The sequence below is a fragment of the Entelurus aequoreus genome, linkage group LG05 (assembly GCF_033978785.1).
Source record: "Entelurus aequoreus isolate RoL-2023_Sb linkage group LG05, RoL_Eaeq_v1.1, whole genome shotgun sequence".
NCBI lineage: Eukaryota > Metazoa > Chordata > Actinopteri > Syngnathiformes > Syngnathidae > Entelurus > Entelurus aequoreus.
The window spans coordinates 12773065-12791593 of NC_084735.1; the positions used below are offsets into that span (position 1 = coordinate 12773065).

At 38.8% G+C, this 18529-nt stretch overlaps 1 protein-coding gene across 1 annotated transcript in view; it reads left to right on the top strand.

The window, feature by feature from the left end:
- Positions 1-18529, top strand: part of gpbp1l1 (GC-rich promoter binding protein 1-like 1) — a 53669-nt gene that overhangs the window by 2158 nt on the left and 32982 nt on the right. Inside the window, exons 2-3 of the mRNA XM_062047106.1 lie at positions 12774-13788; positions 15754-15868. Of these exons, the coding sequence (XP_061903090.1) occupies positions 15809-15868 (60 nt within the window). The 5' untranslated portion in view covers positions 12774-13788; positions 15754-15808. The remainder of the gene's footprint in view (positions 1-12773; positions 13789-15753; positions 15869-18529) is intronic.

Genomic DNA, 18529 nt, shown 5'->3' on the forward strand with positions numbered 1-18529 from the left:
GTATTGGCATGTGTTTCAATGTTAAGATTTCATCATTGATGTATAAACTATCAGACTGTGTGGTCACTAGTAGTGGCTTTCAGTAGGCCTTTAAAGGCCTACTGAAATTAGATTTTCTTATTTAAACGGGGATAGCAAGTCCATTCTATGTGTCATACTTGATCATTTTGCGATATTGCCATATTTTTGCTGAAAGGATTTAGTAGAGAACATCGACGATAAAGTTTGCAACTTTTGGTCGCTGATAAAAAAGCCTTGCCTGTACCGGAAGTAGCGTGACGTCGCAGGTTGTGGATCTCCTCACATCTGCACATTGTTTACAATCATGGCCACCAGCACCGAGAGCGATTCGGACAGAGGAAGCGACGATTTCCCCATTAATTTGAGCGAGGATGAAAGATTTGTGGATGAGGAAAGTGAGAGTGAAGGATTAGAGGGCAGTGGAAGCAATTCAGATAGGGAAGATGCTGTGAGAGGTGGGTGGGACCTGATATTCAGCTGGGAATGACTAAAACAGTAAATAAACACAAGACATATATATACTCTATTAGCCACAACACAACCGGGCTTACCGTATTTCCTTGAATAGCCGCAGGGCCGTTAATTAATTTAAAACCCTCCTGTCACTCCGGCGCTTAACAGAAACCTGCGGGATGGCCAAGCATGCGCTAATTATTTTAAAGCCTCTTCTCACTCCGGCGCTTACCTTATCATGAAAAGCACATTTAATAAAAAAAAAAACGTTATTATTGTCTTACCTTTAGGTATAAATGAGTCCATGCCAGCTCCTTTTGAAGAAAAGCATCGATAAGAAGTCTTCCTCATCTTTCTTCAGTTTTAAAAGTCTCTCTGTCTCGATGGAGATCTTCCTTTTAAGTATTACCTCCTGCTTTGATTGAAAGTCCAGTTTAGAAAACTGTTTTATTTTAGATATGTAATCCTCCATGTTAAAAGTCCAAGCAAACAATGGCTGCGCACTCTTGCTGCCGGCTGTCTTCTTCTGCAGCACTCTTCTGCAGTACCAGCAGTCGCAAGAAGGATCACTAGCGCCCTCTACCACCAGGAGGCGGGAGTCATTTAATGACTCATATTTGACCCGGCGGAAGTGCCAAGCATGCGCTAATTATTTTGCGAAACAAATTTGACCCGGCTGTAATTCGAGGCATGCGAATACCATATTCCCGGCGCCAATTCAAGGAAATACGGTATATTTAATATGCCACAAATTAATCCGCATAACAAACACCTCCCCCCTCCCGTCCATATAACCCACCAATACAAATCAAACACCCGCACAACACACTCAATCCCACAGCCCAAAGTACCGTTCACCTCCGTAAAGTTCATACAGCACATATATTTCCCCAAAGTCACGTACGTGACATGCACATAGCGGCACGCACGGACGGGCAAGCGATCAAATGTTTGGAAGCCGCAGCAATGTACTCACGGTAGCACGTATCCAACTCAAAGTCCTCCTGGTAAGAGTCTCTGTTGTCCCATCTCCACAAGCATGCGTATCCAACTCAAAGTGCTCCTGGCAAGAGTCTATGTTGTCCCAGTTCTCCACAGGCCAATGGTAAAGCTTGACTGTCATCGTTCGGGAATGTAAACAGTGAAACACCGGCTACAACGTAGCCGCTACGTGTTTGTGTTGCTGCAGCCGGCCGCTAATACACCGCTTCCCACCTACAGCTTTCTTCTTTGCTATCTCCATTGTTCATTAAACAAATTGCAAAAGATTCACCAACACAGATGTCCAGAATACTCTGGAATTTTGCAATGAAAACAGACGACTTAATAGCTGGCCACAATGGTGTCCCAAAATGTCCGCTACAATCCGTGACGTCACGCGCAAACGTCATCGTACCGAGACGTTTTTTCAGCAGGATATTTCGCGGGAAATTTAAAATGTCACTTTATAAGTTAACCCGGCCGTATTGGCATGTGTTGCAATGTTAAGATTTCATCATTGATATATAAACTATCAGACTGCGTGGTCGGTAGTAGTGGCTTTAAGTAGGCCTTTAATTCTAGTCTGCAAATTATGTGTTGTTGTTGAGTGGGTAGAGTAGCCAGAAATTGTACTCAAGTAAGAGTACTGTTACTTTAGAGATTTATTACTCAAGTAAAATTAAGGAGTAGTCACCCAAATATTTACTTGAGTAAAAGTATGTTGTGAAAAAACTACTCAAGTACTGAATAACTGATGAGTAACCTGTTTGTTTAATGATGACGACAACAAATAATGCACAAAAACATAGAAATACCAGTAAGCAAATTCAGAGCCAGGAATATCTCTTAAGTAGGAGTCCCCAAAACTTTTTGACTCGGGGGCCGCATTGGGTTAAAACAATTTGGCCGGGGGCCGGGCTGTGTATGTATGTATATATATATATATATATATATATATATATATATATATATATATATATATATATATATATATATATATATATATATATATATATATATATATATATATATATATACACTACCGTTCAAAAGTTTGGGGTCACATTGAAATGTCCTTATTTTTGAAGGAAAAGCACTGTACTTTTCAATGAAGATAACTTTAAACTAGTCTTAACTTTAAAGAAATACACTCTATACATTGCTAATGTGGTAAATGACTATTCTAGCTGCAAATGTCTGGTTTTTGGTGCAATATCTACATAGGTGTATAGAGGCCCATTTCCAGCAACTATCACTCCAGTGTTCTAATGATACAATGTGTTTGCTCATTGGCTCAGAAGGCTAATTGATGATTAGAAAACCCTTGTGCAATCATGTTCACACATCTGAAAACAGTTTAGCTCGTTACAGAAGCTACAAAACTGACCTTCCTTTGAGCAGATTGAGTTTCTGGAGCATCACATTTGTGGGGTCAATTAAACGCTCAAGATGGCCAGAAAAAGAGAACTTTCATCTGAAACTCGACAGTCTATTCTTGTTCTTAGAAAATGAAGGCTATTCCACAAAATTGTTTGGGTGACCCCAAACTTTTGAACGGTAGTGTATATATATATATATATATATATATATATATATATATATATATTAGGGCTGCAACAACTAATCGATTAAAATCGATTACCAAAATAGTTGGCGATTAATTTAGTCATCGATTCGTTGGAACTATGCTATGCGCATGCGCGGAGTCTTTTTTTTTTTTTTGGTTATTTTTTTGTTGTTGTTTTTTTTTTGTTTTATAAACCTTTACTTATAAACTGCAACATTTACAAACAGCTGAGAAACAATAATCAAAATAAGTACAAAAACTATACAAAACAGCGCCAGGGCGGCGGTGAGGCTAAGTCTCATGAGGTGGCGTAAGCTAGCCAATGAGGTGTCATGTGCAGCTCAAGTGACGACGGCGTCTCCTTTGCTGGAAAAATTCGAAAAATGGCGCAGGAAAACACTACCGATAGTTTAGCGGAGAAACATCTTGAGGTTATTGCTTCAATGGAGAAAAGTGTACGACCTAAGTCGTCAAAAGTGTGGGAACACTTCACTTTAAAGACTTCAAAGAAGACCGTTTCCTGCAAAATGGCACGGAAGTACAACATTGCTTCAGGAGCACCTGAAAAGGAAACATGTTGGAGCCGTGGATGAAGGGAAGAACTCACAGTACGTAACTTTTTAAGTCCATAGTGGCAACAGGCATTCATGAGTTCAGCTTTTTTGTGAGTAACGTTAGTTATGCCTTTGTTGCAACGCGGGGCTGATAATGTGTCTCCGGCACATTTGACTCCATTTTGAGAGAGAAAACGCACGGTTACCAATTTCGAAATAAACGTAACGGACAGAAATATCCCAGGTTGGTTTCATAATGGATCAATGTAGCCGGGCCGATAAAGCTATATAAATATATTTAGATTTGAGTGACGCTTTAGTTAGTATAACTAAACGTTATGAAGGTGCTGGAATCTTTCATGCTATTATTCAGAGGCAGCCTGAAATGAATCCTTTATTATTCACAACAGAAACGTGTACAATATCTGATTCAGTTCTGATGAGTTACATTTATAATAATGATAAATGGGTTATACTTGTATAGCGCTTTTCTACCTTCAAGGTACTCAAAGCGCTTTGACAGTATTTCCACATTCACCCATTCACACACACATTCACACACTGATGGCGGGAGCTGCCATGCATTTCCGTGTTATTATTGGTGTATGCTGCGCCCCCAATGTCCACAACATGGTGCCGTATGCTGGGTTTTTTCAATAAAATACTGGAAAGGATAGAAATGTAGTTGGTCTCTTTTATCCGATCATTAATCGATTAATCGAAGTAATAATCGACAGATTAATCGATTATCAAATTAATCGTTAGTTGCAGCACTAATATATATATATATATATATACATATATATATATATGTATATATATATATATATATATTTGAAAAAGAAAGAAAAAACATTTTATTTTTCACTAAAGGGTTCGGTGAATGCGCATATGAAACTGGTGGGGTTCGGTACCGCCAACAAGGTTAAGAACCACTGCTCTAATATATATATATATATATATATATATATATATATATATATATATATATATATATATATATATATATATATATATATATATATATATATATATATATATATATATATGCATTCACCGAACCCTTTAGTGAAAAATAAAATGTTTTTTCTTTTTCAAATTCAAGACAAAGTTATATGTTTTTGGTAACACTTTAGTATGGGGAACATTTTCTAAGTAACAAAGACTTAATTTAGAGTTATTTGGTTAGGGTCAGGGTTAGAGGGTTAGGGTTATAATAAGGCCATGTCGAATAAGGCATTAAGTACTTAATAATGACTAGTTAAGAGTCAATATGTTACTAATTTGCATGTTAATAAGCAACTAATTAATGGTGAATATGTTCCCCATACTGAAGTGTTACCATGTTTTTTTACTGGTGCACAAAATGAACCGTGCATGAACATCACCTTGTTCAAAGAACAACACCAACACAGTGCATAAACTTACAACAAATTACACACCTGCAAATCAGTCAGCTTTTGCCGTATCCGTAATACGCCGATAGGGAGAAGTTTTTATTTACACGATGAGTCGGGTGTGTCTTGACCTCCGCCGAACCCCTGAGCCCGACTCACCGAACCCCTAGGGTTCGATCGAACCCCTAGCGCACTTTCCGCGATCGCGATGATGTCACGTTATCGATGAGAAAATGCATTTTTAGACAATATGATTTGCCTGAGCGGCTTGGAGACACCGTGAGTAGCAAGCGGTACAAAGTGGATAAGAAAAGACAGAATTTATTTTAATTTTTTTATTTTATTTTATTGTATTTTTTTTAATACTTGGGACTTTCCGCGGGCCTGATTGTGGATGCTGGCGGGCCGGATCCGGAAAAATTAAGGCAAATTGAGCCACAATAACTTAACAGCACCATAGGCTCAGTAAGCAGAGATTACAAAGGAAAATAACAAGTTAGCCTTTACTCAAACCATAAACTGATAGGTGTGGGCTGCACCTGGGAACACACTGTGCACTTCTGATTGGTGTTTATATGCGTGTGTGTGTGTGTGTGTGATTGTGTGTGTGTGTGTGTGTGTGTCTTTGTCTGTCTCTCTATGAGGCTGCAGTGCGTTAATAAATGTCCCCACACGATGTACATTTGACAGCGATTCATAGCAGGGAAGCTAACATCAGCCTACTGTGACAGCCAAAATATCTACTAACGTTACTTACCGCCATGTGCTTCCTCAAATTTGACGTTGAGTTCATGTAAGCTTTAGGCTTGTTGCCGCTGAAACTTTATGTGCAGTTAATCACCTATATGATAGTATATATCTGTATCATGAATCAATTTAAGTGGACCCCGACTTAAACAAGTTGAAAAACTTATTCGGGTGTTACCATTTAGTGGTCAATTGTACGGAATATGTACTTCACTGTGCAACCTACTAATACAAGTCTCAATCAATCAATCAATCAAAAACCGCTTGGCTCTGTTTGATTGGTGAAACGGAGTCAAACGTCACAGTGTCTGCATTTGATTGGTGAAATGCGATAGATCCTACTTTGAAGGTCTGTCTGACAAACCAAAACAAACAAAGCGTGCATTAACAGATGGATAAAAATCAGTAGCGAGCTGAATGTAGATAAATGGAGCGGAGTAAAAGTAGTGTTTCTTCTCTATAAATATACTCAAGTAAAGTATGTTGCATTAAAACTACTCTTAGAAGTACAATTTATCCCAAAAGTTACTCAAGTAGATGGAACGGAGTAAACGTAGCGCGTTACTACCCACCTCTGAGTGTCGGTGCTGTCTAGAGCTCGGCAGAGTAACTGTGTAATACTCTTCCATATCAGTAGGTGGCAGCCGGTAGCTAATTGCTTTGTAGATGTGGGAAACAGCGGGAGGCAGTGTGCAGGTAAAAAGGTATCTAATGCTTAAACCAAAAATAAACAAAAGGTGAGTGCCCCTAAGAAAAGGCATTGAAGCTTAGGGAAGGCTATACAGAACGAAAGTAAAACTGAACTGGCTACAAAGTAAACAAAAACAGAATGCTGGACGACAGCAAAGACTTACTGTGGAGCAAAGACAATGTACATCCGAACATGACGTGACAATCAACAATGTCCCCACAAAGAAGGATAACAACAACTGAAATATTCTTGAGTGCTAAAACAAAGTAGAAATATCGCTCAAAGGAAGACATGAAACTGCTACAGGAAAATACCAAAAAAAAGAGAAAAAGCCAGCAAAATAGGAGCGCAAGACAAGAAGTAAAACACTACACACAGGAAAACAGCAGAAACGTCCAAATAAGTCAGGGTGTGATGTGACAGGTGGTGACAGTACACCTACTTTGAGACAAGAGCTATAGTGATGCATGCTTGGTTATGCTTTAAAGTCATATCCAACAATTGCGACAACGACTTTTTACTGTTAACTGAGTTTCGTTTTTTAATGTTTTCTGCTGGTTGTGTGTCTCTGGATTTTTTCAATGCAAAAAATGTGCCTTGGCTCAAAAAAGGTTGAAAAACACTGGTCTGGTGTGCCGTGGGAGATTACGTAATTTCACCTAATTTGGTTAAAGATATTTTTTGCAAACCAGTAATTATAATCCGCAAATGTGCCGTTGTTGAGTGTCGGTGCTGTCTAGAGCTCGGCAGAGTAACCGTGTAATACTCTTCCATACCAGTAGGTGGCAGCCGGTAGCTAATTGCTTTGTAGATGTCGGGAACATGGTTTGTCGCGATCACAATATGCGGGAGGCAGTATGCAGGTAAAAAGGTATCTAACACTTAAACCAAAAATAAACAAAGCGGTAGTGCTCATCGCCAATCCCCCGCGTGCGTACTTCATTCAAGGAGTCCTTACCTGGCCCGGACACGGAAAGGATTGACTGCTAAGAAAAGGCATTGAAGCTTAGGGAAGGCTATGGAGAACGAAACTAAAACTGAACTGGCTGCAAAGTAAACAAAAACAGAATGCTGGACGACAGCAAAGACTTACAGCGTGTGAAGCAGCAGACGGCGTCCACAAAGTACATCCGTACATGACAATCAACAAGGATAGCATCTGCACAACCTAAATAGTCTTGATTGCAAAGCAGTTGCGGGGGGAATAGCATTCAAGGAAGACATAAAACTGCTACAGGAAAATACCAAAAAAAGAGAAAAAGCCACCAAAATAGGAACGCAAGACAAGAAGTAAAACACTACACACAGGAAAACAGCAAAAAAGTCCAAATAAGTCAGGGTGTGATGTGACAGGTGGTGACAGTACACCTACTTCGAGACAAGAGCTATAGTGATGCATGCTTGGTTATGCTTTAAAGTCATATCCAACAATTGCGAGAATGACTTTTTACAGTCAATATCGGCTACAGAGTTTCATTTTTTGTAATGTTTTCTGCTAGTGGTGTGCCTCAGAATTTTTTCAATGAAAAAAATGTGCCCTGGCTCAGAAAAGGTTTCAAAACACTGGTGTACACACTATTACTGTAGAAGTAAGAAATTATATTTCAACTAGATGAGGCAATTCCTGAAGAAATTGCATGTGAATGCTCCAATGCTGAAGTTGAATGGAAATCCTGGATTTTTTGGGGGGAATGGTTGAAGTAGAGCACTCAATTCCTGGAATTTCGGGAAAACCGTGAATTTTTGTAGTTCAAAAAACAACTTTGTTTTTTTGTCCTAATTAAGAGGAATGTTTTCATGGTGGAACGGTTGAAGTGGTTTGAAAAATGTGGAAGGAGTAGTCACCAGTAAAAAGGGTGGAAATAGGGCTTTGGTAAACCAGGAATTCTGGAAAATCCTGGAATTTTTTTGAACTTGGAAAAAGATTAGTGTGAATTTTCAGAATGTTGGAATGTGTTGAAGGTGGAATGGTTTGAATCGGTTGAAACGTGGACATTTTAAAAATGATTATTTTTTTAGTATTGTTGGAATATAGCACACAATTCCCAAACAGGCTGAATATTTTGAAGTTGGAACAGTTTGAATCAGATGAAAAATGTGGGAGTTGTGGAACTTTGAGAAATGTCCCATTGATTTCAATGGGAATTTCCTAAAAAATTGGGACTTTCAGGAAAAGCGGGAATTTTTTTGAAAATGGTATAAAAAACAACTTGAGTGGTCTGAATGAGTTGAAATAGTTTTTCCAAATCGGTCGAGAAATGTTGAAGTAGTAACATGTTGAATTGAGATGTAGTATTATGAAATTCCTGGAATTTTGGGAAAACCAGGAACTTCGTTTTCTGTGCTGATTAAGAGGAATGTTTTGACGGTGGAACGGTTGAAGTGGGTTAAAAAATGTGGAAGGAGTAGTCGCCAGAAAAAAGGGTGGAAATAGGGCTTTGGAAACACAGGAATTCTGGAAAATCCTGGAATTTATTTTAACTTGGAAAAAGGGTACTTTGAATTTCCAGAATGGTGAAATGTGTTGAAGGTGGAATGGTTTGAATCCATCAAAAAATGTGGAAATGGTGGAAGTTTGAAACATTGACAATTCATTTTGAATGGGGAAAATGAAACAACAGGAATAATGGGAAATACGGGAATTATTTTTAGAATTGTTGAAGTAGAGCACACAATTCCCAAACAGGCTGAATATTTAGAAGTTGGAACAGTTTGAATCAGATGAAGAATGTGGGAGTTGTGGAACTTTGAAAAATGTCCCATTCACTTCAAATGGAAATTTGGAAATTTCGGGAAAAGCGGGAATTTTTTAAAAAACAACTTGAATGGTCTGAATGACTTGAAATGGTTGGTGTTGGAATTTTTCAAATCGGTCGATAAATGTTGAAGTCATAACATGTTGACATGAGAAATGGTATTAAGGAATATCTGGAAAACCGGGAATTTTTCCAGTTCAAAGAACAATTTAGTTTTCTGTCCTGATTAAGAGAAATGTTTTGACGGTGGAACGGTTGAAATGCGTTGAAAATTGTGGAAGGAGTAGTCGCCAGAAAAAAGGGTGGAAATAGGGCTTTGGAAAACCAGGAATTCTGGAAAATTCTGGAATTTTTTTTGAACTTGGAAAAAAGGTTGTTTAAATTTCCAGGGTGGTGGAATGTGGAATGGTTTGAATCGGTTGAAAAATGAAATGTCCCAGAAAACCAGGAATTCTGGGAAAGCTGGGATTTTTTTGGAATTTGTCAAGGGACAGCCCACGATTCCCAAATAGGCTGAACAGTTTGAAGTTGGAACGCTTTGAATGAGGTGAAAAATGGAAGGTAGAGCGCGCCAAAATGTGGAGAATAATAATAATAATAAATAGATGAATTTTGGTGTAGAAAACATATGTGTGAATGTTTGGAGCATTCACATAATGAACCATTAAAGGCTACCATGCATATAAAGGGGAATTGCAATTTTTTTTTTTCCTTTTCAATGGAAAATCCTTATGTTAGACAAGAACACATGTTATTTCTTTTTTATGCTTTCTAAATAGTAAATAAATGCTGGCAAAAGTCTGCTTACATTGGAGTAGGGTTGTCTCCATACCAATATTTTGGTACCGGTACCAAAATGTATTTCCATACTTTTCTAAATAAAGGGGACCACACAAAATGGCTTTATTGTAACAAAAAATGTTAGTGTACATGAAACATATTTATTATTGTATATTAGTCCTTAAATAAAATGTTGAACATACTAGACAACTTTTCTTTTAGTAGTAAGTAAACAAACAAAGATTCCTAATTAGTCTGCTGACGTATGCAGTAACATATTGTGTCTTTTATACACCTATTATTTTGTACACATTATGAGGGACAAACTGTAAAAATGTATTATTAATCTACTTGTTCATTTACTGTTAATATCTGCTTATTTTCTGTTTTAAAATGTTCTATCTACACTTCTGTTAAAATGAAATATTCACTTATTCTTCTCTTCTTTGATACTTGACATTAGTTTTGGATGATACCACACATTTAGGTATGGATCCGATACCAAGTAGTTACAGGATCATACAAAGTCCTCATGTGTCCAGGGACATATTTACTGACTTTATAAACATAATATGAATTTTTTTTAAAAGGGAAAAAGATTTTGTGATGATAAATAATATCAATGTAATCATAGTAGTATCGACTAGGTACGCTCTTGTACTTGGTATCATTACAGTGGATGTCAAGTGTAGATCCACCCATGGCATTTGTTTACATTGAGGAGTGCTAGCTTTTGTTAGCGGTGAGCTATTGTATCCTCCTACGGTGTGTAGTGAAGCATGTTTAGCTATTCCTCGTCCTCCAGTGATAATGGTACTTGTAAAAACTAACTTTATTTGTAGCCATGGAGGCAAGGATCAGTGATTTAGAAGTAGCTAAAACACTGCCAACTGCGGCTTGATATAACTTAGGAAAATATATATATACTATATACAATACTAATAGTATTGACTAGATAAGCTCCTGTACTTGGTATCATTACAGTGGATGTCCGGTGTAGATCCACCCATGGTGTTTGTTTACATTGTGACGCCGGTGAGCTTACAGTGTGTAGTGAAGCATGTTAAACTTTTCCTCATCCTCCAGTGATAATGATACAAGTAAGAAACTTACTTTATTCGTTGCCATGCAGGCCAGGATTAGTGATTTAGAAGTAGCTAAAACATTGTGGATGAATGTTAGTTGCTAGCTAGCTAGCCACGTTTTAAAGCACTTTTTCCTAAGGGTGTTGGAAAAGTACAGAAATAATTTTAGTACCGGTACCAAAATATTGGTATCGTTACAACACTAATATGTGTGTGTGTGTGTGTGTGTGTTGTACATAAAGTACAGGCCAAAAGTTTGGACACACTTTCTTAATTCAATGTGTTTTCTTTATTTTCATGACTATTTACATTGTAGATTGTCTCATCAAAACTATAAGTGAAAACCCTTTCAGGTGACTACCTCTTGCAGCTCATGGAGAGAATGCCAAGAGTGTGCAAAGCAGTAACCAGAGCAAAGGGTGGCTATTTTGAAGAAACTAGAATATAAAACACGTTATTTTAGTAGTAGTTTTGATGTGACAATCTCAGTGTTTCCCACACATTCATTTATTTGTGGCGGCCCGCCACAAAATAATTACGTCCGCCGCAAATAAAACAAATTTAAAAAAAAATAATAAAAACTTTATTTTTATTTTTATTTTTTTTTGTTCTCTCCAGCTTCTCAGGCAAATCATATAGTTGATGTAGATGCCCATATCGGCTGTTCAGATTTACTTTACAAAAGAGAAGTGTAGGATACTTCTCTTGTTGCCTTATTTGTATTTGACTTTATTAAATGTATTTATATTAGAAACACAACATGTGTATATAACAAAGGGTGCAAAGTCTGCAGGCAGTAGGAAACACATGGTTAAGTGTAGGGAGTAAAACTGATGGCAGTCTAAAGTTCAAGATTTTTGGAGCTCTTTGTTCAGTGGATCAGATGTTTGATGAAGCTCTGTGTCTATCTACCACCACTACTGTTTTCTGTTTATTTGTTACTGACTGTGGCAGGACACCTCTGCCTCTGTTTCACTTTATGTTGCTGGTAAATAATATGGTTGTAGTAGTAGGCTAAAGTTAAATTATTTAGTATGCACTAATTAAAGGGGCAGAGCTTTATGAGACATTTTAGCTTTTATATTTTTTAAGATATATTTTTTGTAAGAACCACAATTAATAAATATATTTCAGTGAATAACTTATTGTTCAAATCTGTATATAAATATGTACATAAAGTGTTGTAATTATATTGTAAAATGGATGGATGGACGTTTAAAACAAAACTGTTATTATTAATTAGTAAGTATACATTTTTTGAGCCTTTTTAGAGAAAATCATATCATTGTAGTAAATTATGCAAATTACTCGATGATGTCATGGTGACCAGGCCCCCCCCCCCCCCCGCCACAGGTATCTTGGCAGTTTATGGGAAACACTGAATCTACAATGTAAATAGTCATTAAAATAAAGAAAACACATTGAATGAGGAGAAGGTGTGTCCAAACTTTTAGCCTGTACTGTGTATCTTGTGACAGAGAGAGATATTTTTAAATAATCTGTCATTTTTGGCTTGGATTGTGGAGAAGGTGTCCTGTGGACGTTGTATACCTAACCCCTGGGGCAACAAGCTGTGATGTGCTAGAAAATGCTGCGTTAGCGCTACGGTTTTATTGCCGAAACCGCCGTTAGCGCTCCAGTTTTATTGCCAACAACTGTTCTGCTAACTTTACTTTTTGTTTTTTACTGTCACATTTTCTAGAATTGATCATTTCTAACGAGACGTTTTGTTTGTTTACAGGTGCGGATAATTGCGCGACACCAGGAAGTCATCAGAATAGTGTTCTGTGTGGAAAAGCTTATCCTCAAAGAAAATAGTTTGGACACATTTTCAGCGACATCCTCCAAGAGAAGTTTGAAAAGCAAATAAGATTGACCAAGTGCTCGACACATGGCAGCCTTGTTCTTGCTTCCTGACCTGACCTACCTATGAAAGCAGACTCCTCCTTCTTCACCCAGAGACCCGCACCTAGTTCAATGGGCGTGTTTACCAATGTGAAAACAACACAGACATCACTATAATGCATCAGCCGGCACGCTTTCTGTTTCACTAACCAGAAATGAACATGCCAGCAATGTAACACCGGTCCTATTTCCTTCATTGTCATGTGACTTTGAATCGGCCAGCATCGCTTTCCTCCAAACTCTCGACAGTCTTTTCACCCCGTGGATGAGGTGAGCGGCGGGACCTCCATTGCCTCCGAAAGACTGTCCCCGGACTCGTTTTCTTTTCCGCGTGTATTCCCATAGATTCTAAAATGACCCGGTAAAAGCGGCGCGGACGGCGAAACCTACTGGCCCACGGTGTGGCAGGATAACGCTCGCTTCTCCCCTCACTTCATGGACAAAACTGCTCTAGAAACTGATCAGTACACCTTTTTAAAAATATGATTTCTGTCTTGCGCCTGGCAATAGAGGAAATGACCCAACTAGATCACTGAAGAAAACCGGACTATAAGCGGAAGCTCCCGGGACAAGATTCACCCAGGGGTTCTTGTGACTTCTGGAAAGCCATCTACTTCCTGGCCAGTTTTCTGGATCACCATTCCGGTGATCCTTTGACCCGTCCTCCCGGTGCGCCACCCTGGACGAAGGGATCAGCCTGTGGGGGAAAAAGGGGCCCTCCTGTCCTGGCAGAAGTTTAGAGACGCTAGTCCCTGTGCCGCTCCCTGTCTGTCAGCGCCGACGGGCCTGAAGAACCAAGCCCAGACGGACTGAGGGAGGAGGCCGAGGACTTCAGAGCCACCGACTCTGGGGTAATTATTGCAAATTTACTCACGACTGTTTATTAATATTGTACGCTTATTCATGCTCCGTATAGATCTGCACAACAGCTGGTTCCCATTTCCACCAGTGCTTCCAGAATAGGCCGTTTTTTTCTATTATTACAAACCCCAAAAGCAGTGAAGTTGTCACGTTGTGTAAATGGTAAATAAAAAGAGAATACAACAAATCCTTTTCAACTTATATTCAATTGAATAGACTGCAAAGACAAGATATTTCATGTTCACACTGAGAAACTTTGTTATTTTTTGCAAATATTAGCTCATTTGGAATGTGATGCCTGCAACGTGTTTCAAAAAAGCTGGCACAAGTGGCAAAAAAGAGTGAGAAAGTTGAGGAATGCTCATCAAAGACTTATTTGGAACATCCCACAGGTGAACAGGCTAATTGGGAACAGGTGGGTGCCATGATTGGGTATAAAAGCAGCTTCCATGAAATGCTCAGTCATTCACAAACAAGGATGGGGCGTCACCACTTTTGCCTGTGCAAATTGTTTAAGAACAACATTTCTCAAGCAGGTATTGCAAGGAATTGAGGGATTTCACCATCTACGCTCCGTAATATCATCAAAAGGTTCAGAGAATGTGGAGAAATCACTGCACGTAAGCCATGATATTACACACCTTGGATCCCTCAGGCGGTACTGCATCAAAAAGCGACATCAGTGTGTAAAGGATATCACCGCATGAGCTCAGGACACTTCAGAAAACCACTGTCACACTACAGTTGGTCGCTACGGCGTGGCGAAGTTGGTAGAGTGGCCGTGCCAGCAATCGGAAGGTTGCTGGTTACTGGGGTTCAATCCCCACCTTCTACCATCCTAGTCACGTCTGTTGTGTCCTTGGGCAAGACACTTCACCCTTGCTCCTGATGGCTGCTGGTTAGCGCCTTGCATGGCAGCTCCCGCCATCAGTGTGTGAATGTGTGTGTGAATGGGTGAATGTGGAAATACTGTCAAAGCGCTTTGAGTACCTTGAAGGTAGAAAAGCACTATACAAGTACAACCCATTTATTTATTATTTACATCTGTAAGTGCAAGTTAAAACTCTACTATGCAAAGCCAAAGCCATTCATCAACAACACCCAGAAACGCTTCGCTGGGCCCGAGCTCATCTAAGATGGACTGATGCACAGTGTAAAATTGTTCTGTGGTCTGACGAGTCCACATTTCAAATTGTTTTTGGAAACTGTGGACGTCGTGTCCTCCGGACCAAAGAGGAAAAGAACCATTCGGACTGTTCTAGGGTCAAAGTGTAAAAGGCAGCATGTGTGATGGTATGGGGGTGTATTAGTGCCCAAGACATGGGTAACTTACACATCTGTGAAGGCACCATTAATGCTGAAAGGTACATACAGCTTTTGGAGCAACATATGTTGCCATCCAAGCAACGTTACCATGGACGCCCCTGCTTATTTCAGCAAGACAATGCCAAGCCACGTGTTACAACAGCATAGTAATAGAGTGCGGATACTAGACTGGCCTGCCTGTAGTCCAGACCTGTCTCCCATTGAAAATGTGTGGTGCAATATGAAGGCTAAAATATGAGAAGGGAGACTGTTGAACAACTTAAGCTGTACATCAAGCAAGAATGGGAAAGAATTCCACTTCAAAAATGTGTCTCCTCAGTTCCCAAACCTTTACTGAGTGTTGTTAAAAGGAAAGGCCATGTAACACACTGGTAAAAATGCCCCTCTGACAACTTTTTTGCAATGTGTTGCTGCCATTAAATTCTAAGTTCATGATTAATTACAAAAAATGAAGTTTCTCAGTGTGAACATGAAATATCTTGTCTTTGCAGTCTATTCAATTGAATATAAGTTGAAAAGGATTTGTTGTATTCTCTTTTTATTTACCATTTACACAACCTGACAACTTCACTGCTTTTGTACTTGAAATATAAAAAATGGCATTCCTGATGTCCATCTCCTTTTGTCAGATCCTGGCCATGAGGTTTGATGCCTCGATCCACTGACCAGAAACACTGGACCTAAATGGCGCAGCATGACTTTGTCCCTGCCTGGCTTAACTTCTCCACGCCCCAGCCTGCCAAGGTTCGTGGCTGCATGCACAGCGAGGTACCTCGCTTTTCATCAGGAAGTCCCCTCCAAAGGGTCGAAATCAGAAAAAAGAATGTAAATCCAACTAATTCGGTCAAACCACCCAATGATACGAACGCAAAACACTTTAAAACTGCGGCCCGCTGGCCAATAGTGGTTCGCCAAAGTCTCCAGTGCGGCCCGTGAGACGTCACAAGATTGGCCGGCGCTTTATTCAGGCTTAAATTGATCCCTCTGCAAGTCAGGTACATTTTGCCGCGCTCATGTATAAATTGATGGACTCACTAGTTTTCGAGCGTAAGTTTATTTTAGCACAGCATCATTATATATGACCCAGTCCAAACAACTTTCTCCACTCATTTAACCCACAAATAAAGTCGACACACATCCTGCTCATTGAAATTAGTTGACATTATAAAACACGTATACTGCGTTCCCTTTTTTAACGCTGGGGTTACGTTCCAAAAAATACCTGCTTTAAGTGAAGTCCATTTAGTAGAAGTTGACTTTTTTGTGTTTTCGTTCACACTGTTTTTTCATTTACTGTGCATGTTTTTTTCGTTTACAGGTTGTATTTTTTATTAGTTTTTTTATTTTGTTTCTTGTTTTTTTGCATAAATTATCCATCATGCACTCTAATGTATTTGTGTCATTTTAAATTATATACAGTGTTCCCTCGCTCCAACACGGTTTACTTTACACAGATTTTTTTACTATGTGTAATTTTTTACAGTGTCATATCCTTTTTTTTAATGCGCATTGTGTTCTGCGTCCTGTTCCGCTAAAGGACTGTGGACCACTGTCAATCAATCTTATGCATGCCATGTATTCTGTACAGTGCAGAATGTATACTGTGGTGGGGGATATCATCCTTAACAAGTTTTTAATATGGATGAGACAGACTTATTTTGGAAGCGAATACCCTCTCGCACCTTTTATAATGCAGGACGGAGACAAAAGTGCAGGATTTAAGGCCCAAAAAGATGGTGTGACTGGTTATGTGTGGAAATGCTGCGGGCTTTATGATAAAACCCGGAATTATTTGTAGGTCAAAAAATCCTAGAGCCCTAAAGACAGATTTTGATCGTTGGTTTCTTTCTTTAATACAGTAGCGTACTGTACTTCCTTTTTTTTTTTTTTAAACCGTCAAGGTTTGAACTTTGAGAGTGTTTAAATGAGAGAAATGTGAGAAAATGTTAATGCCTGTCTGGAGAAAAGTTTATAAAGGGTGTGGTTAGGGGTTTTACAGACTTAAAACATACATAAGAAACGAAAAAATATATACTGTACAGTACTGTAAACGGAAAAAAACATAATAAATAAAAAATACCGCCTGTAAACGAAAAAACATGCACAAAAAATGAAAAAAAAACCTGTAAATGAAAAAACATGTAGTGTAAACAAAAAATATATAATGAACAAAAACACGGATTTCACTTAAAGTGGGTATTTTTTGGAACGTAACGCCAGCGTTAAACGAAAAAACACAGTATATAAATAAATACACATACTTCAGAACTGTATAAATATATATATAAATATAAACAATGTACACATATATACATATAGGCCTAGGCAATATAGGTGTGTGTGTGTGTCTGTGTGTGTGTGTGTGTTTGTTTGGACACGCTTGTAATAGAAAATAATTTTAGTTTTACATGCAGAAAACAATGTAAAAACAATCAAAACTTGTAACCCCCCAAAAAAAACTACACGTGCAAAAACAAGTAAAAAAAAAACTTAGCCGTGGCCATGAAATTTGAAAAAAAAAAAAGGCCAAAGTTGAGAAAAATAAGCAGCAACGCTGCCCACAATGGATACATTCTGTGTTTCCAATTCAGTTTATTTCAAAATAAAAGCGATATTTCAAAAATTTTGACTTGGCGGTGTTTTGCGTCATGACTCATGAGTGGTAATTCTCGTCAAATGTCGTCCTGCGAGACTCCTCTTTGAGGAAGATGGACGCTTGGCTACTCCATGGTTTGGGCGCTGTGGTTACAATTGCTGCTGCTGGCGTGATGTCAACAGAAGACGAAGGCAGCAGCTGGTCGCTCAAAGGCCACCTTCTTACGTATGACAGCCGCCACCAATAGGGGATTTTTGGGAGAGGGATCCTGTCTGGTGTTTAGTTTAGTGTGTCCGCCATGCTTTTGCAGCACTTTAATAACAAAACGTCTGAAAAACCACCTCATGAGAACGTTAATAAATTTGTGATATTTGAGAAGTTTTCCGAAAAATTTGTATGCAGAAAATGTATAGTCTTGATTTGCAACATTTTCTTTTGGGGTTTGAGTGGCAGCTATTTATTACAGTAATTTGAATAGTTGTTGTTTTACTTGTCAATGACTGAGTCACAGCTGTGGTGTAAACTGACAGCAAGACACCCTGTGATAGGTTGATTGTCCACACTAAATGGTCCCTAGTGTGTTGGCCCTGGCGACTTGTCCAGGGTGTACCCAGTGCAGCTGGGATAGGCTCCAGCATGGAATGGATTACATTGCAAGTTGCTTAGCATCATCTCAGGTAGATCTCAGCAGAATGAAGAAGAACTTTCCCAGAAACATCCCTGGTGTAATATAAACAAACAATGCTTGTTGTACAGATGTGCAGCCCAACATGCCTTATTGATTCCTTATTTGTCTCACTGAGCATACA